Source organism: Ovis aries, chromosome 1, assembly GCF_016772045.2.
Source record: "Ovis aries strain OAR_USU_Benz2616 breed Rambouillet chromosome 1, ARS-UI_Ramb_v3.0, whole genome shotgun sequence".
NCBI lineage: Eukaryota > Metazoa > Chordata > Mammalia > Artiodactyla > Bovidae > Ovis > Ovis aries.
Window position 1 is genome coordinate 264920975 of NC_056054.1, and position 19960 is coordinate 264940934.

Genomic DNA, 19960 nt, shown 5'->3' on the forward strand with positions numbered 1-19960 from the left:
TGGAGTCACCCTGGATAGGGTGGTCCTTAATGCAGTGACCCGTGTCCATGTAAGGAGAGGAGAGCACCAGAGACAGGGCTGTGGGCTGTGCCGGGGTCACCTGCAGGCTCTGGAAGCTGCAGGAGACGCAGAGAGGTCAGGGAATGCCTTCATCTGCCCACGCCTTCATCTTGGACTCTGACCTCTAGACCCAGAGAGAGCGGACATCTGCTGTTTAAGACGCCTGGGGCCCCTCCTGGGAGCTCACTGCCTCACAGCTTGGGTGAGTCCCAGCACCCTCGCCCCAGAGGAGACAGACCCCGCATAGAGGTCCTGCCTGTCGTGGCCCTTGGGTCTGGGCCCAGCAGCCCTCTCAGGCTGCATTTTAGCCAAACCGCTGTGTCACTTTCTGGGTTTGGGTGAGGGGTCCTGCCCTGGATCTGCCGGGAGCCCGTGGGGAAGTGCACGGGGTACCTGAACCACACGTGCACAGCTGCGCTCTCCAGACCCTCTCCTCCGTGGATCAGCCGTGCCCCAGGCCCTCCCCTGCCTCTCTGATCACAGCCCCCTGCCTTGGGGAGACCACTTCCTCCCCCAGCCTGGGCCCTGGTGTGGCAGTGCCCCCCTTTCCTGGTCGGCCCACTCCCAGCAGCCTCGGGCACGTGCAACCAGGGGATGAATCGCCCTCAGGGGGCGGGGCCAGGGGGAGCTCGGGCCCCAGGACACTGTGAGGCCATGGGGACTGGAGCACGGTGAGGAGGGAGGGGGGCAGGGGAGGGGAGGAGGATCCTGGCCAGTTCCTGCCCTTGGGGTCACACCCCAAGACCCAGACCTATCTGGGTCCTTAGGAGACTTGGAAGGTGGTGTGGCCGTGGTTCTGTTCCTGACATGGGGTGGCCGGCCAGAGCCTGCACAGCTCCTGGGCGTTGGAGCCTGTTCATGGGGGTCTCGTGGGGACTCAAGCCCCCACCCCCAACCCCGCACCCCCCAGGAAGTGTGCACTGTGCTCCCCCAACAGCAGCAGTGGCAGAAGCCCCCTCCCCGGAGCTCAGGCTGAGCCCAGGGGTCACTGAGACAAGCCCCCAAATTCCTGACATTAAAGCCCCTGGACAAGGTCCAGTCTTCCCCACATCTTCACTCCCTGGAGCTGTCCTACCTTGCCCGTGTGACAAAAGCCCAGTTTCTCACTTCTCTCTAATGACGACGGCAGGATCAACACGGATTCGAGGAAAGTATGACGTGTTTACTAGTAATGAAGGAGGCTCTCCCCATGGGACTCAGGAGTCAGGAAGGAGCCCTGGGCAGCTGGGGATGGTGTGGGGACGGGTGCTGAGTCAGGGCTGGAGGACATTCAGGAATGCAGCAGACGGGTGGTTAGCGGTGCCCGGTGGGCCTGATGAGGGTGGGGAACACAGGGCAGGCCACGTTGAGGGGTATCATCTTTGGGCTGGGCCAGTGCGGGGATGGGGCGCCAGCCACCAAGGACAGAATGGTCCCAGGTCAGTGCCTTCTGACTGGAAACGGCCTCCTTCTGAGAAGCCGGGGCTTGGAAGGAGATGCAGACAGGATATGCCTGCTTGGCCCAGGCACTGTCCTGAGCCGCCTGCCAGCTTCCAGCCCAACCAGCGACCAGTCTCATAGCACCGGGGCCTCACGGGCACTGGCAGAGCAGGGTGGCCCTCTCCTGAGGGTCTCCAATGCCACGGCTGCCCTCCCCAGGGTGGGGGCTGCAGTCACGGGGAGCGTCCAAGCTGCAGGGCCTGGGGAGACAGAACCAGGCTCCAGCTGCCTGCCTTGTGGGAAAGGAAACTGGGGTGTGCTGGTCACGCAGCTTCCCTTCTGCCCCCTGCCCTCTCGACGAGCCTCCCCCTGCCAGCAGGCTCCACCTCCCTGACAGGTGTTCACGCATACCCGCTGTGTGCAGGGCAGAGGGGGCAGGGGCCACAGGCTCCCAGAGACCAGACTCCTGCAGCCTGTGGCCTCCACCCATGGCAATGCCAGCACCCTGGACTCGTGCCCAACCCCTGACCTGGAATGTTCCCTGGTGAACTATCAGTCACCTCTCCTGTACCCCATACAGATAGGGACCCCGACAGCAGCTCTGTTGCCCTGCCCTGCGGGGAAAGGTGACATGGGGATCCTCAGTCTTGGCTACTGACCTCTGGGCAGGACCCCACCTGTGTGGGACATTGAGAAGTGCCCCCCCTCACCATCAGTAGAAATCCCCAAGAGTGACCAAATGCCTCCACGCTGACCCATGTCCCCCGGGAGACGGGGCCACTCTGGAGGGGCAGGGCCCGGGTCCCCCACCGCAATCAGGGCTGGCCAAGAGGACTGAGTTGGTCCGCATGCTGACCAAAGTGTCTGGACCCAGGCATGCCAATAGCTTATATTCTCTGGAACCAGGCTTCCAAAAATGTCAAAACTCGGCACTCACATGCTATCCATAACACAGCTTGAGACGCAAGCAGAGGCCCCAGGGTGAACTGGCTGGGGGTGACCTGTGCGAGCTGGACAGAGCAGGCACTGCTGCGGCCCCAGAGGCCCGGAGGCAGCCAGGAGGGTCGGTCGGAGCCCAGCAGGAAGATGACGACTCTGGCGCGGAGCCTGGAGGGCGTGGCCTCAGCTTCGGGAAGGCCAGGGCCAAGGCAGAGCCCACAAGCAAGTGGGAGAAAGCCCCTAGGGGCCCTCCTGGGCCAGGATGTCAAGGGGGCCTGAGCCAGAGAGCCAGCCCTGCTGCTTCCCCGAGAAGGAAACTGCTTCTGATTGGCAAGCTGGAATCAGACTCGGTCTCCCCGCAGCTGCGCCACCCTGCCAGGCTGAGATGCCCCCTCCCCACCCCACCCCCACCAGAGGCTGCTCAGGGTCTGCAGGCAGGGCCTCCAGCGGGGTGGCGGAGCAGCCCTCCTGGGTACCTGTCCTGGCGTCACAGCACAGTCACTGCTCACCCCACCTGCCACCACGCCCACCTGCCCGTATCCACTTGGGTGCTCCCACCTGCCCGGCCCCACCTGCCGCTCGGCCTTCTTGCTCGAGATGCCATGAGTCACCCTTCTGTCATTCTCTGAGGAACCACACGTGCCTTCTAATGCTTTCATATTAAAAGTCTGTGTGGATCCCACAGCACACTCATGTACAGGCCATGTGAGGGTTTTTGGTACAAACGTACGCAGGATTCTTGAGACACTGTTGACTCAGGATCCATGCCAAGCCGCCATGTTGAGTTTGCTGCAAGTCTGGGTCTGGGAGGTGCAGGTCTCACAAGCCCGTGGGTGCTGAATGACCACAGGGCGACAGGCCTGTTTCCTGGGGGGGTGGGGGGTGGTGTGCCGCCCACCAGGCGACCTGGCAGACTCCGTTACAGAACCTGCTGGGAACACTGAGCTGCTGGATGCAGTCCTGGAATTAACATGGAAACCACCTGGACGGGGGCAGGGCATCGGGCCACCTGCCCCCGGACTTGGCCACGGCTCCACTCCGGTCACCCAGCGGGCCTGGTGGGCTCCAGGGACCCCCTGGGTGAGGCAAGGTTGCTGCTGTGACCCTGCAGGTCCTCAGAGGAGGCAGGCGGGGGCACAGGCAACAGTGTGGGGCTGGCAGGGGCTGCTCAGCGAGATTTGAGGGAATGTCTGCCGTGTTTGAAGAAAAGCTGCCGTGGCCGGGAGGTCACCCTCTGTCCACCCATGGCCCCACTGTGAAGGACCATGACTGTCCACACTGGTGTCCACTGGAAATGCTTGTCCCAGACCTGCCCACGTGTCGCCTACAGTAGAGTCCAAGCCCTTGGCTGCCCTGTCCAGCTGCTCAGCCCAGCACAGAGCTTCTCCTAAAATTCCATGTGCTTTTGAGGAGGGAAACCTAGCTTCTGACCAAAACAAAGGAGGTCAAGTTTTCCTCCCAGTGAGCATCCTGGAGAGACTTGAATTCAGGGGGCTTTCCAGTGTTTCCTGTTTTGTGCTTCAGGACATGCACACAGACACGGGGCCTTTGGGCTGGAGGTGGGGTGGGAGCCTCACATGCAGACCCAGAGAGTGGCCGCTGCACCTGGAGCAACCACTGCCCAGCACAGATCATTCGGAAGAGAGGGCTCCTGCACACCTCTTCCTGAACCAGACATTCTTCCTCCAGCTTCAGCAGTTCATCCCACAGTGAGTTGGGTCCGGGGCTGGTAGCAGGAAGCAGCTGTCACGGCCCTTCTCTTGTTCTGTGTTTGGTGGCAAAGGTGGGGGGCCCACCTACTTGGGGGCATGTGTAGCCCTGGGGAGCCACCATGCCAAACTTTTGAAAGGTTCATTGGGATCGGGTCAGCAGCTGACACATGCTCCCGGGATCAGCGTGGTCCTTCCAAGGGTGCCTTTCACATCCCCCCGATGCCAGGAGGCCAGTGTCCATGCAGCCCCGAGCTTCTGGTGCAGATGGTCCCCTCTGCCTGGCCTGTCCGAGTCAGTTCTTGAGCTGCCATCTGACGTCCCAGCTGGCGGCATCTCCTGGGAGCCCTGGCCTCGTCCTGGGGGGTCCCTCATCACACGTGCCCTTGGAAGGAAAGAGGGGAGAGAGCGTGAGCCTGGAATCCACTTATTCTCATTTTGGTGGCAGAGACTGGTCTTCTCAGGGCCCAGTACAGTGAAAACAGGGTTGAGAACGCCTGCAGGCAGTGCACACTGGACTCTCAGGTCTGTGGGCCCAGATTCCTTAGCAAGCTGCATCCCGCATCCTCCAGGATGGGCCTCGGGGACAGGCCTCGGGAGTGAACCTGCTGCGGCACCAGGCAGCCGCGGGCTGGGAATCACCTGGGTGAACAGGTGGGCAGGCACGTCGCGTGGGTCGTGCTCACCCTTCCCTGACAACCCTTCTCAAGGGCGTTTGGCGGGGAATGGGGTTCAGAGAGGTGAGGCCACTGGCTTCAGGCATGGAGCCGGCTGGCAGGACCCCAGAGGCCCTGGCAGACTGAGGCACCTGTCAGTGGGAAACCGAAACCAAAGGCTTTGTGTGTGATACTTTCCCAGAGCAGGGCAGGAGTCACGTGACGTTTGTGTGGGAACTCTGAGGTGCTCGTCTGCACAAAGGGTCTGGACTTGCTGGAGAGCCCCACCCTGAGAGCTGTGATGGAGGGAGACCAGGGGAATGGAGACAGGGTGTGGAGGGGGGGCCTCATGCTCCAGGCTCTCTGCTCCTGCAAACATTTGGAAAATCCCAGAGTCAGCAGAGGACAGGGCAGCACGCCAGGAGGGAAGGCCTCCACTCAGGGTTTCACCAGCTGTGCACTGGAAGCACCTATTTCCTGGTCATTGAGCCATGCTTGTGCAGAGACAAGCACCCAGCCACCCTGCCTGAGTGATCCGAGCTTCCTCCACACATCTTCCCTCCTGGCAAACTCACCCGCGAGCGCCAGCTCCGGCCTTTCCACCTGGGCACCTGCGGGAATTAAGCGTAAATGCTCAAGGTGGGGTAGTGAAGCAAGGCCTCTCTGAAGACCCCAAGGGCCCCGTGCTCAGTACCCTCCCCCCACTCAACCCTCCTCTGGCTTCCTGCTCAGGTGAGGGGCTTCTCAGGCCACCCTGAGTCCCAGGACGAGACTTTGTAGGAGGTCAGGTGGGAAGCACCTGGAGAGGCTTGAGGGCTTTCACAGCCTGGGTTCCAGGGCGCCAGGCGATGTCTCTAGGAGGTGGAAGCTGGCAGCCAGGGGGACACCCCAGGGCCACAGATGGAAACCCTCTCGTCAGGTGGGCCTCCCACCATGAGCTGGGTCCTAAGTCCAGCCACGCTCCCCTTTCTCACTCTCTGGGGGGGTCTCAGTGGGTCCTGACTCTGTTAATAGGACCTCTGGGGATGCCCGCTGACCTCCACCTCCAGGCTGACCTGGGAAGACTGTGCGGGGCCCAAGCCAGCCCTCAGCCCTTCTCGCTGACCCCTGGGTGCTTCCAGGGTCCACACTCTTGGCTTTCCTGCTCCCACTGTGAGCCCTGCTTCTTCGTTTCACGTAGCCAAACCCCAGACTTTCTGTATCTGTCTGAGTTTGGCCAGAACTGGACAGAAGGCCTTGAAGGGACTAGAAGGCAGCTCAGCCTCCACAGGGGCACTGCGACCTGACCTCCACATTAGTAGAGTCCTCCATCCTCCCCCAAACCCAGGAGACTGGCCTTCCCTTCGGGGGTGGGCAGTGTCAGGATCTTGGAGGCTGAGATCCACCCAGGAGCACGCTCGTTAGCACGGTTAAACTGCGTGTCCCGTGAAAGCGACACCTCTCAGAGCTTGTAAACATCTTGGGAAAGGCGGCCCCACACCCCAACAATGCAAGAGTGCGCTGTCCACAGCATAGGCGTCCCCATACCTGTGTAGCTTCTGGGCTGACACCTGCTCCTGCACAGCCAGCCTGTGGCGACAGCCAGGGACACGATCACGGCCAGCACGACAAGGACGCCAAGAATCGGCTGGTGTTCCCCGCTGGGGCTGCCATCGACTGGGTCCTCTGTGATGCTGTCCTTGGTTCCTGTGAACGTTTCTGCAGGAGAGGAAAATCATGCAGGGCTTATAGACAGGGAGGAAAAGCGGTTTTTTTTTCATCCTGAAGGACTGGGCGCTAAGAGAAGCACTGATCCAACAAGACTTCCTAGAGGTACTTGGTGGTTTTTAAAGCTGACGGAGACAAGGATTTCCTCTTTCAGGTGAGCCTTCATCTCTTCTTGGGATGCCCCTTCTCCTCAGCCCACCGGTGAAACCTGTAACCCCAGTGCTGCCTAGAGGTTCACACCTGGGGATGGCGTGGAAGGAAGCATAAGTCTTCCTGGCTTTTTAAACTTTAATTCTTTCTAGCTTAATTGCTGGCTTAAAAAAAAAAATGGTGAAAGTCACAGAACAAAATTAACCATTTTATAACCATTCAGTGGTGTTTCCTAATTTACAAGTTCATGCAGCCATGACTGTTAGCTGATTCCAGAACTTTTCATGCCACAAAGGGAAACCCTCTGCCCACCAGCAGTCACTCCCCACCCTCTCCTCCAGGCATGCATGCGAGTTCAGTCAATAAGTCGTGTCTGACTTTTTGCAACCCCATGGACTACAGCCTGCAGGCTCCTCTGTCCATGAAATTCTCCAGGCAAGAATACTGGAGTGGGTTGCCATTCCCTTTTCCAGGGGATCTTCCCATCCCAGGGATCGAACCCGAGTCTTCTGGGTCTCCTGCATTACCACTGCACCACCTGGGAAGCTCTTCCCTCCCCCAGCCCTCTGGCAAACTCTAATCTACTTCCTGTCTGTTTGGGTTTACCTATTCCAGACATTTTGTATCAGTGGAGTCATACGCTGAGGACTGTTCTGTCTGGCTTCTCCCACTGAACATCTTTTGCACGGCTCATCCACGCTGCAGCATGCTCAGAGCTTCGCTCCTTTTTGTGGCTGAGTAACGCTATACCTTGTGGATGGACACTCTGTGCTCACCCCTCCGTCCACCTATGGACTCTTGGGTGTCCCCACCTTTTGGTTTCTGTGAATAAGCTGCTGTGAACATTCATGTACAGGTATTTGTCTGAGTCTCGCTTCCAGAGCCCTTGGCCATACACCCAAGTGTGTGGACCTGCTGGGTCACTGCTGATCCTGTGTTTAGCTTTTTAAGAAATCAGCAGACCATTTTCCACGGCAGCTGCACCACTCCGAATCTGTTGGAAGTGCATGAGGGGGCCAGCCCCCCGTCCCAGTGCTCCACCATGGTGCCTCTGCGGGAGCAGTTCTCAGGGGCAGACAGGCAACACCCTCTCCGGGAGGCTTGTGACAAGTGCCCCATGTTTCCCCAAACCTGGAGAAGCTACAAACCAGACAGTGGTGAGGCCCCCCCATGTGCCTTAGAACCCCCCGGAAGCTTTTCAACACATTCCAGAGGTGCTGATTCAGAGAGTGTGGGCACGCGATGAGGGGGGACAGGGGTTCCCAGTTGTTCCCCAGAGCAGCCAGGCTGACCCCAGGAGACCCTCCTGCTCTCCTCCCATCCCCCCTCCCCTGCCTCGGACTATCCTGCTGGGATGCAGAGTCAGAGGAGGCCTTTAGTGCAGCCAGAGGACTGTGACTGCTGAGCCACAGGGCTGCACCCGTATTCCAGGAGAATGCCCAGGCCAGACACTCCTGGCAGCCCCCATCCCCCAGCTCCTGCCCTCCTTCCCCAGCATCTCAACCCTGCTGACAGCGACTCACAGACCCAGAGAGCCTATGGCTTCTACGAAGGAGTCACCTGCCTGCACCCTTCTACGGGGGGCCTTGGGCAGTGGCTGGGCCCAGCTGGACCTGCTGGTGGAGGAGTTGTTCTGGCTTCTTAGGGGGCACATGTCCAAAGAGTGTGGAAGGGGGCCGTGCTGAACGGGGCTTCCATCCCAGTGCTGCTGCTGCCTCGTTCTGTGGCTTCTGAGATTTTCAGAGCCTCAGTCCCCCATCTGTGAAATGGGTCACTAAAACTGACCCCCGAGCACCAGCCAGTTCCTGCCCTCAGCATGGTGACACTCTCCCCTCCCCTCCCTGCCCCACCTCTGATGCTGCTGCCCAGTCTCCTCATAGGGGCTTTGTCTCCTGCCCAGTCACCCCCCGCCCGGCCTTGGGTTGGGGTCAGCATGCAGCACCATGGGGTCCCCTGGGACCTCACCTGTCTGGCCACTCGTGAGGTTCTGGTGTAGCAGCACATTCTCAATGCAGCAGCCCACGTTGACGTGGGGGGTTCGCCCGATCCTCAGGACACTGACCACATCATACAGGCCCCGCGCGTTCAGGGACACCGTGCTGTTCTGCAGGGCGCCATCCAGCACGCTGTTGTCCGTCTTGTTGATCCAGTACACATTTGGCCGCGGGTAGCCATTGGTGGACGTGCACGTGAAGGTGAGCTCCTCATCCTGGGACGGGCCACTGACCACGGGCATGCTGTAGTTTGCTGCAGGGAAAGAAATGGGCTGAGGGGTGCCAGGTCCTGAAGGTCAGAAAAGGGGGGACACATGCCAAGGGCCAGGGCAGAGGGGAGGCAGCCATTGAGCCCGTGATGCTGGAGCAGGGGCAGGACAAAAACTGTGGTCTCGTCAGCAGCACAGGCTCCGTTCTGCCCAAGAGCCATCCCCCAGGTCAATAAGGAGGCTACTGAGTCTGGTGAGCAGTGACCAGTGCCCACTTTCTGCCCCAGTGGGGCAGGCCTCATTTGAGTTTAGTGACATGGACAGCTGGCGATCCCGTGTCCACTGAATGATGCCCCGAGCAGCCTACTGGAGACACTTTCATTTTCTGACTCTCCTGACCTCATTTAGTGCCTTGCAGCACTGGTTTCTTATTTCATCAAAAAACCTAGTTTGGGGGGCTTCCTTGGTGGCTCAGTGGTAAAGAATCTGCTTGCCATTTCGCAGGTTTGATCCCTGATCAGGGAGGATCCCACATGCTGCACAGCAACTTAGCCTGTGAACCACAACTACTAAGCCTGTGCTGTTGAGTTTGGAGCCTCAACTACTGAGCCCATCACTGAGCTGCAGCTACTGGGCCCACATGCCCTAGAATCCGTGCTCCACAACAAGAGAAGCCGCCACAGTGAGAGGCCGCACAGCACAGCTAGAGAGGACCCTCTGTTTGCCACAACTACAGAAAGCTCGCATGCAGCAATGAAGACCTAGTGCAGCCAAAAATAAAATAAGTGAATTATGCAAAAGAGTCTAGATTGGGTTGAGTTGGAGAGTTCAAAGCAAAAACAGCAAGTTGGGGAGCTCCCATATGGAAGCAGGCAGCCTCAGATACTGGAAAACAGTCTCAGGAGTTGAATGATCTTTGCTCCCCTTAGCTGTACACACAGTTAAACACCAAACCACAGAGGGATCGGGGTTTTCTTTAAGGGAACACACAGGTGAAAGAGCCACAGGAAACGGGTCTTACTGACACTTCTTCCTGGACATAAGTCTGCGGTGAAATCGGCTTGGCCGCTTCCTCTGTCTTACCTGCCACGTGCAGCGTGACCGAAACTTCCAAAATCTTTTCTAATTCCAAGGATTTCCGAAACACCAGGCAGTTGAACTTCTGCTCATCCTGGGGAGTGACGTTGCGCAGGTGCAGAGAGAAGTCGCCCCGCTTCATGCTGTCCAAGGACAGCCGAGCCCGGTCCTTGTAGTGGTTGTCATCGTGGCTGGCAGAGCTGTTTCCGGATAGGTGGTAGGTCACCACAGAGTCGGCATTCCCTTTGCCCGCCATGCTGATTTGCCAGTAAACGAAAAGGTCGTTTAAATCAAAGCTGTTTCCTTCAGGGTAAATGCAGCGGAGCCGGACATCGCTGCCCACCATCGCTCGGACTTCTTCTTGACTCTCTGCAACCACCCACAGAGAACAGAAGTCATCTTCCGCACCTGACCCCTAACTTTGACGTCACCCTATGGGGGGTGGCGGGGTGGGGGGAGCTGCTGAGTTTCAAGACTCAAACTCCAATTGTGACTCATGTCAGTAGGAAAGGAATGTGTTAATAAGAAGCACATAGGGAAGCCAAAGTATTTTAAACATTCGGACCCTGGCAGTGAACTGCCCCAATGGAGGACCAGGGCTGGTTTCCTGTGATCAAGCGGGAGGCCAGCCTTGGGAGTATCAGGCCCTAGGGCACTGGAATTGCTCCTCATGGTTTCTGCTACTTCTTGGGATTTTTATAACGAATTCAAAATAAAAAGGTTTAAAAAAAAATTTAGACGTTTTGAAAGTAAGCATAAGCTTCTCAGCATCACTGTGATGCTGCCCGTGCTCCATCAGTGCAGGCCCAGCGAGGCTCTGGGGTGTTCCAGCCATAGGAATGCCAGCAGGGAAAGTGGCCATGCGCCTTGGCCCGTTCCTCTGCAGGCTGGAGGGCCAGACAAGGCCTCGATCTCCACTGTGGTGCCACACCTCATTTCATGCTCTCCTGGATGCTGGTGGCTTTGGGGAGCACAGGGGCTGCAAGAAACAGGAAGACCAGCCCCTGGCTCCTCTGGGAAGTGGAGGTTCTGAAACACTTGGGTGGAACTGCACTGTGCTTGCCCCAAGCATGAAACGAAAAACCTTGGGGGCTGGTGGAGTGCTCCCCTTGGGGTGGCTGTCAGTCCCACACATTAACCCAGGCTTGGGGGCCCAGCTTTCTCATAAGGACCCCTGGAAAAACGGGCAGCCCTGTGAGGAGGGCCCCACTGACACCTGCCTCCGCCCCGGGTCCTACTGCTCAGCGCTGAAGGGCTTGGAAGCCTCCCCAAGAGCGCCTCCTGCACTTACCGGCTTGCAGGCCCCAGAGCAGCAGCAGGAGCAGTCCAGGACTGGGAAGAAACAACCAGAAAGCCAGGTGAGTCCCGCTTCTTCCAGACTAGGCAAGAGCTGGTTACCCACATCATCCAAATGGGAATACATCCACAACCAGCCAGCCCATCAGCCCAGGGTCCCTGGGGCAGCCAGGAACTCAGGAAGAGGGGCCAGGACCGCAGCCGCCCTGCCCAGCACAGCAAGGCCCTGCCAGGGACCAGCTCTGTGTTAACAGAATGCCCCTCACAGCAATTTTGAGAGTGTGATAAAGGGTATTGAGAGGGGTCACCAGACCCTTGGTAGTGTGGCTTTGCACGGATGGGGTCCAAGAAACTGTATAAAATCAGAAAAAAAAAAAAAACAACACTTCCCCAGCATTTGAAATTTGAAAGACAGGATGTAAGATGCTTGCCTCAAGGCAAGGTCAGAGCAGCCCCAGGACAACCTTCTGAAGGAACACAGTCAATCTGGAACCAGATCTGGTGGCTCCACCCCAGTCTGTGGGCAGCTCAGCCCTGGGGGCCAGCAGATGCGTCTCAGCGCTCCCAGGCTCCTGACACCTCCAGTCTGGGAGCCTCTGCACCCTGCACACCCCAGCTGTGCCCCCTGCCTCACCTGACACCTCCCTGCCCCTGCCCCAGCCCACAGCTCCCTGGGTCAGATAGGAGAAAGCACACACGGGGCTACCTGCCCAGGGGCATGGTGGCTGGTGGCTGTGACATCCCAGTACTTCTACGTTCCTTTCTTGAGGGAATAGTCTTTACCTGCATTTCTAACTAGGGAGACTAAGTGGTGGGACCGACGGGACGGAGGGGGGAAGGGGGTGGGAGAAGGGGGGGGGGTGCTTCTGGGTTGTGTGATGGGACACCTGGGGATGGGGTACCGCACCATCTCATCAAGTAGGGCACAGGCTGCCTACCCTAAGACTTCCCTGAAGGCAGCGTTTTGGCCAAAAGTGGAGGGGGATTTGGGAGCAGGCGGCGGATAGTGGGGGGCTTCGGGGGCGGTGGGCACCAGCCCGCATTGGAAGTAAATGAGTGACTTTGGCACAGCGCGGTCACGCCCTTCTTTCCTCTGGGTAACCGCTGGGACAGGCGAGGGCAAGGGGGGAAGTGAGCGTGGGTCGCTGCGTCTTCTCAGCTCTCCGCTCTCCCTCCCTCGGCGGGGACCCGGGCGGAGCACACACCCGCGCAAGGCCACCGTCCTTCGCCGCCCTCCCGCCCGCACGTAACCGCACCTGCCGCGGCCCAGCCCGAGGCCGCTCCGCCTCCGCTGCCCCGCCAGGCGACCGGTCGCCGGCGAGAACTTCGTTTCCCGGCGCCGCGCCTCCGCGCCGCGCCTCCGCTCCGTCCCGCGAACCTACAGGACGCGGCCGCGCACACACTCACCTCCTCGGCCGCATGGTGGGGGCGGAGACCCCGGCCCGCCCCGGAGGTCTCGGGGCGCTAGACACCGCAGCCAGAGGGAGGTCTCGGGCGGCGGGAGAACTCCGAGCACGGGCGACCTCGGGCCGCGGGAGCCCTCGGAGCGGCCGGCCAACACCAGCGGAGCTCCCGCCGCGCCTCTGAGGCTCTGGGCGCTGAGCCGGTCGGGGGCTGAGCGCCAGCCAGAGATCAGCCAGGCCCCGCCCCTGGCCCCGCCCCTGGCCCCTCCCACTGTCTGCCCGGAGCTGTGGGAACCGAAGCGTGGACACTGACTCACGAAAGTTAAGCCCTTCCCAGGCAACAGTGCAAGTCGGGCCCCGAGGGTAGCAGGCCGGGGGCTCCAGGCCCGGCAAGTTGAGGACAGGGAAGGCCCCATGGAGGAGGGCAGCCAAGGCCGCTGTGGGAGCACTTGCCTGGCTGAAGGGAGGCTAACTGCTGTCCCCCAAAGGGGCACAGAACGTCCGCGCCCCCAAGCGCCCAGCTTCCGCCCGCGCACGCCGGCTGCCCCACCCCTGCGCCCTGAGAGCCTGGCGGGCGGGCTGGGTGTCAGTCTCCCGCCCTCCTTCCCCCTCTCGGAACCCAGTCAGCTCCTCCAGGGCGAGGTGAAGTGAGAGCTCCACGACTGTTCAGGAGCGAATGAATGAGTGGCCGGAAGGCGGAAGGCAGGCTGGCAGGCTCCTCTTCCAGTCCAGTCCTGGGTCACCCCCTGCCCCGCCCCCCAGTCTGGCTCCTCTGTCCTTCCTCCATCCTGGGCCACCTGCCGCAGCACTCAGTTCAGTTCAGTCGCTCAGTCTTGTTGACCCTTTGCGATCCCATGGACTGTAGCACACCAGGCTTCCCTGTCTATCACCAACTCCTGGAGCTTGCTCAAACTCATGTCCATCGAGTCAGTGATGGCATCCAACCATCTCATCATTTGTTGTCCCCTTCTCCTCCTGCCTTCAATCTTTCCCAGCATCAGGGTCTTTTCTAATGAGTCAGCTCTTCCTATCAAGTGGTCAAAGTATTGGAGCTTCAGCTTCACTGATGGTGAATGAATATTCACCATCCAATGAATATTCAGGACTGATTTCCTTTAGAATTGACTGGTTTTATCCACTTGCTGTCCAAGGGATTCTCAAGAGTCTTCTTCGACTCCACAGTTCAAAAGCATCAATTCTTCAGCACTCAGCTTTCTTTATGGTCCAACTCTCACATCTACATATGACTATTGGGAAAACCATAGCTTTGACTATACAGACCTTTGTCGGTAAAGTAATGTCTCTGCTTTTTAATATGCTGTCTAGATTTGTCATAGCTTTTCTTCCAAGAAGCAAGCATCTTTTAATTTCATAGCTGCAGTCACCATCTGCAGTGATTTTGGAGACCAAGGAAATAAAGTCTCTCACTGTATCCCCACATTTGCCATGAAGTGATGGGACCAGATGCCATAATCTTAGTTTTTTGAATGTTGAGTTTTCAGCCAGCTTTCACTTTCATCAAGAGGCTCTTTAGTTCCTTTTCACTTTCTGCTGTAAAGGTGGTGTCATCTGTATATCTGAGGTTATTGATATTTCCCCCAGCAATCTTGATTCCAACTTGTGCTCCATTCAGCTTGGCATTTCACTTGATGTACTCTGCATAGAAGTCAAATAAGCAGGGTGACAATATACAGCCTTGTCGTACTCCTTTCTCAATTTGGAACCAGCCCGTTGTTCCATGTCCAGTTCTAACTCTTGCTTCTTGACCTGCATACAAATTTCTCAGGAGGCAGGTAAGGTGGTCTGGTATTCCAATCTCTTGAAGAATTTTCCCCAGTTTTTTGTGATCCACACAGTCAAAGGTTTTATTTAGCATAGTCAACAAAGCAGAAATAGATGTTTTTCTGGAACTCTTGCTTCTGTGGATGTTGGCAATTTGAACTCTGGTTCCTCTGCCTTTTCTAAATCCAGCTTGAACATCTGAAAGTCTCAGTTCACGTACTGCTGAAGCCTGGCTTGGAGAATTTTGAGCATTACTTTGCTAGCATGTGAGATGAGTGCACTTGTGTGGTAGTTTGAGCATTCTTTGGGATTGGAATGAAAACTGACCTTTTCCAGTCCTGTGGCCACTGCTGAGTTTTCCAAGTTTGCTGGCATATTGAGTGCAACACTTTCACAGCATCATCTTTTAGGATTTGAAATAGCTCAGCTGGAATCCCATCACCTCCAAGAGCTTTGTTCATAGTGATGCTTCCCAAAGCTCCAGGATGTCTGGTTCTAGGTGATTGATGGTGGTTATCTGGGTCATTAAGATCTTTCTTGTATTGTTCTTAATATCTTGACATCTCTTCTTATATCCTGCTTCTGTTAGGTTCATACCATTTCTGTCCTTTATTAAGCCCATCTTAGCATGAAATGTTTCCTTGCTATCTTTAATTTTCTTGAAGAGATCTCTAGTCTTTCCCATTCTATTGCTTTCCTCTATTTCTTTCCATTGATCATTTAGAAAGGGTTTCTTATCTCTCCTTGCTATTCTTTGGAACTCTGCATTCAGATGGATATATCTTTCCTTTACTTCTTTGCCTTTCACTTCTCTTCTTTTCTCAGCTATTTGTAAGACCTCCTCAGACAACCATTTTACCTTTTTGCATTTTTTTTCCCTTGGGGATGGTTTTCATCTTGGACTCCTGTACAATGTTATGAACCTCCATCCATAGTTCTTCAGGCACTCTATATAGCAGATCTAATTCCTTGAATTATTTGTCATTTCCACTGTATAATTGTAAGGGATTTGATTTAGGTCATACCTGGATGCTTTAGTGGTTTTCCCTACTTTTTTCAGTTTAAGTCTGAATTAAAGACTTTGCATGCTTACACATTAAAGACTCTGAGAAGCCCACCTTGTGGAAAGTTGTTCAGTCTTTGCTCCTCCAAGCCTGTGGGACTTGATGCTCTTGTTTTCTGGTAACACTGGGGGAGCCCCAGAGCCCCGTGCTAAGGACAAACACTCTGTTTATTCCTTCCTCACCCCTGGGAGGACCTCTGGGAGTCCCAGCTGAGTCAGTGCTCCCCCTCCCTCCTTCCGCACAGGGCAGGTAGATGCCAATGAGGTGAGGGGATGAAGCCATGAGGGAACAGGTTCCCTCTCTGCTGGGCATCCCTGGAAGGGCCTGAGCTCCTAGGCACCTGCCTCAGGTCCAGAGGGTCATGTCTTGGATGGAGCAGGAAGGAGGGGTGTGCCCTGCTGCCCTGGCTGCAGGATATCATGCCCCCTCCAGCCGCACTTGGCCTGATGCAGATGCTGAGGCTTGCCTTTGGAGGGGGGTAGGAGAGGGAGGGTGTAAGGTGAGGGCAGAACCAAGGGGTGGGGCTCCCCTGGCCCCAGCCATCTCCTGCATGCTACCACTCTTTCAACTAAGGGTTAATGCCCACCTACCACGGCCTGTGTAAGCACTAACGATAAAAGCTTAAAACAAGAGAATCTCTGCCTGGTGGAAACTATCACTTCTCTGGACACAAGAACAAACAAGACAAAGAAGTAAAAGAGATGGGCTGGGAGGTGGGATGAGAGGGTGGGGGTTGCAGGTGGCCAGGGAGAGAGGCCTGCAGGCCTAGAGCCCAGGGGCTTCACTCCTCCCAGGTCAGGCTGGGAGACTGGGGTGGGGGATTTAAAGAGGCCAAGGAAGATTTACCCTCCCTTTTCTGTGGTCAGGAGCAAAGAAGGGACAGGGGTCCTGGTCAGGGCTCCTGGTCAGGTGTCCAGTGAGGGCACAGACAGTCTGAACCTGAGTGGGGGACGTCCTGAAGGGGCTGAAAATGGGAGCCAGGAGGAAAGGTAAGATTTGGCCAGGAGAGCTGGCAGTGGGCATGAATCAAATTAGAAACGGGGTCTCAGGACGCTTTCCATTGCCAGAGCCGGAAAACCAGCGCTGCCTCTACAACACACTTAGCGGGACGCTTGATGATGGGAGTGAGCACCGCGTCAGGCCTAGTGCGGCTGGGGGGTGGGGGGGGGGCATGATATCGGTGGCCTTCGATCCTCTCCCCCAACAGCTGGTAAAGGAGAACAGCGTTTGTGGAAAGCCAGCCCCAGCATCACCCACGGGTGAGGAGGAAGAGACGAGGGACCGTCTGGGTGCTGCTTCCCACCTTCCCGGGTCCAACCCCGCCCGCATATCCCGGGGCTCTCTCTGATTGGACAGGCGGAGGGCTGCGCTGCACTGATTGGCTGACGGCTGGGTTCTCCTCCCACTACCTGGCTCCCAGTAGGATGCTGCCTCTACCCGCAGGGAGCCGGAGCAGGAGCGGGAGCGGTGGACCCCACTGCAACCTCAGATTGTTGGAGGTCAAGCCCCCCTCGGTTATAGTCTCCCTCGGAGGGTGCCTGCTCACGTGGACCTGGGAAGCGAAGATGCCCAGTCGGTGTCTGGAGCGCAGCCCTTCAATGCCTCCCGTTTACTGCCCCAGGGCTGCGGAGGAGGAAACACAGTGGGCTTCAAGGGCCTGACACCCTCGAGTTGGCAGCTGCTGGGCACTGGTGGCAGGCTCTGGCAGCCCTCCATGCCAGACCCCAGAAGACCAAGTGTTGCTGCCAGGCCCACCAGAGTGTGGGGACCCCAGGCCCAAGGAACGCGCTGTTGGTTGAGCAGGCAGACAAGGGTAGGGAGTGCAGCCAGGTTGGAAGTGGGCATTCAAGCTTCTCAGGGCAGTGGGGTAGGGGCGCCCCCGGAGTGGGCAGAAGACCAGTCCCAGGAACCTCAGACTGGCAAGTGCTCCTCAGGAGCAAAGTGATGTTCGGCAAGTTACTTAAATCCGCTGTGCCTGTGATTCCCGTTTGTGAGGTGGGGATAGCCTTGAGGAATCGTGAATGAACACACAGAGCATACACACCAGGACCCGCACGTGGGTTATGCACAGAGGATTTCAAGACAAATGGACACACACAAACGGCCCTCAGGAGGCTTCCTGTAGGTGAGGTAAGGTTTTCCTCTCTTGCCCTTCACTGTGACTGTTTCTCAGGCAATTGGGATGGGAGTCAGGGGTTGGAGAGAGAAGCCCCCATAAGGTTGTCTATGCATAGGAATCAAGAAGGATCCGAGGCTCTGGGGGCAGACTCGGAAGCAGGACCCCACTTCCACCAAGTGGGGGCATAAAACAACATAAATGCAGCCTCCTATCCAGTTCTGGGGGCTGGTTGCCCGAACCAGTCATCCTTGAGGGGCTCCGGGCTCACTGGGCTTTCAGCTCGCTCTGCCCCCGGGTCCACAGCCTTGTCCTCTGAACGGGATCAGGTCTCCTCTGCCTCCCCTGACCAGGACCTTCAGGATCACACACAATTCAGCCTGAACTCCCTGTCTCCACCTCCTCACCTCGGCCAAGTCCCCTTTTGCTATATAAGCTGATATTCACAGGTTCTGGGCTTTCAGACAGGGACATCTTTTGCGGGTCATTGTTCAGCTGACCACAGGGCGGTCACAAGGGGCCCCTGTAATTGGGATTAAATATTTTTAGAATTTTAAGGTGTTTGAGAAAAAGCCAAAGATGTAAAGCTGCTTTGAGAGGCTCTGGGCCCCTGCCTGGCAGCAGGTGAAGAAGAGCAGACACCAGCAGGTCAGCTCTCTCAGCACCGGCTGCTTTGGGTGGCAGCAGCTGGAGTCAGCCTGCTGGCAAACAGCTGTCACCAGACCTGTCCTGGCTTGGACCCAGAGCTCGGCCTCCCCAAGTGTCTCACCTGTGCTCGATGCTCCTGCCCCCACTGGCCCTCTGTGTTTTCTGGGCCTGCATGACCTTAGTTTCATTACAAATCTTTAGCCCCTGAACAGGAGACCTGTGACATCAGAGTCCAGGATTGTCCTCCTGCCAGCTTGGAGAGAAGGTCTTCATGAAGATGAGGATGTCTGTGTCAGCTAGGGCTCCGTGTGTGTGTGTGTGTGTGTGTGTGTGTGTGTGTGTGTGGAGAGAGAGAGAGAGAGAGAGAGAGAGAGAGGGAATTGATTTCAAGGAATTGGCTCCTGTAATTATGAAGGCCTGATGAACCCTCAGTCTGCAGGGTGAGCTGACCAGCCTTCTTGCTCAGGGGACGTTAGGCTTTTGATGGCTCAGGAGTCGCCCCTTGTCCCAGTCTGATGGGGCCACTATGGTGAAATCCCACATACTGGGAAGCTTGCAAACAACACAAACATCCTGCTCACAGTGCTGGGGACTGGAAGTGGTGGATCAGGTACCTGGAGGGTCAGGTGAGGGCCTTTTCCCTGGTCACACACTTCTTAGTCACACGGGCAGCGGTGGGTGAGAGAGCTCCCTGGGGCCTGTTTTGTAAGGGCACTAACCCCATCTTGGGGGATTCCCTGGTAGCTCAGACTGAGAAGAGTCTGCCTGCAATGTAAGAGACCTGAGTTGGATCCCTGGATCAGGAAGATCCCCTGGAGCAGGAAATGGCAACTCACTCTAGTTTTCTTGCCTGGAAAATCCCATGGATGGAGGAGCCTGGCGAGCTGCAGTCCATAGGGTCTCAAAGAGTTGTACATCACTGAGCAACTTCACTTCACTAATCCCATCTTAGGGTCACCTCTCAAAGGCCCCACCTCCTAACACCATCACCTTGGAGGCCAACTTGGGTTAGGGTCAACAGTGAATTATGGGTCACAGACATTCAGACCACAACGCCCACCTACCTTGTGAAGAACTGCCTGCTTTACTCAAAGTCCACCAGTGAGTTAACCTAACCCAGAAATCCTTTCACAGAAACCTCCAGGTTACCGTCTGAACAAATGTCTGGGTGCTGTAGCCAAGTCAACACTGAAATTAACTATCACAACTTCCATTCTATTTAAAAATATTTTTAAAACACCCTTCAGAAGTCCGTTTTAGCCCTCCCCCTTTCTTCCAAAAGCCACCAGCTTGATCCCGAGCTGATCAGCACCAGCTGATCCCGAGCATGCCCCCAGTCGCAGGGTGACTCCCGGGACAAGCGGAACCTGCATGCTTATCTGAGTCTAGGTCTCTTTGGGGGGTTTTCTGGTTAGTCTGGAAAGATCCCTTGTGGGTTTATCACATGTGGTTTGGAGCCAGCTGTGTCAGGACTGCAAAGTCCTCACCAGAGCTCAGGGCAGACGGGGACCCTGCCTCCACAAGCAAGTCCCTCTGGGTTAAGGAGGACAGAGGTCACACACTTCATGAGTGGACCTGGCCTCGGCCTCCACTGCTTCCCTTCAGCCTGTCATCCCTTGAGCCTGACCAAGGAGATATTCCACGCTTTGCTAAGGTTTGGAATGTTTCATGTGCCTCTCACCAGGATGGGTGGTTTTAACTATCACAGCACATGGCAGTTATGAAGGCATT

The 19960-nt window shown here is 56.9% G+C and overlaps 1 protein-coding gene across 4 annotated transcripts; it reads right to left on the minus strand.

The window, feature by feature from the left end:
- Positions 1 to 1201: 1201 nt before the first annotated feature.
- On the minus strand, positions 1202 to 12809 carry ICOSLG (inducible T cell costimulator ligand). 4 transcript variants are annotated; one of them, XM_012104343.4, is made up of 7 exons: positions 12624 to 12809; positions 11212 to 11252; positions 9927 to 10289; positions 8606 to 8887; positions 6311 to 6481; positions 5359 to 5394; positions 1202 to 4512 (listed from the first exon to the last, which is right to left on the minus strand). In XM_012104343.4, the coding sequence occupies exons 1-7, from the start codon at positions 12635 to 12637 to the stop codon at positions 4502 to 4504; spliced, it is 918 nt and encodes a 305-aa protein (XP_011959733.1). In that variant the 5' UTR covers positions 12638 to 12809; the 3' UTR covers positions 1202 to 4501. The 4 variants fall into 4 exon arrangements, with proteins under 4 accessions (XP_011959733.1, XP_042093557.1, XP_042093553.1 ...); XM_042237619.1 differs by lacking the exon at positions 1202 to 4512 and adding an exon at positions 4519 to 5152; XM_042237623.1 differs by lacking the exon at positions 5359 to 5394.
- Positions 12810 to 19960: the final 7151 nt, after the last annotated feature.

Bases quoted from the DNA above. Each gene is read 5' to 3' on its own strand.
- ICOSLG (XM_042237619.1), bottom strand. The intron at 10,290-11,211 runs GTAAGTGCAGGA...GGGTGGTTGCAG, and splicing joins GCTCTGGGGCCTGCAAGCCG to AGAGTCAAGAAGAAGTCCGA. The intron at 5,153-5,358 runs GTGAGTTTGCCA...AAATGTTTGCAG, and splicing joins GCCGGAGCTGGCGCTCGCGG to GAGCAGAGAGCCTGGAGCAT.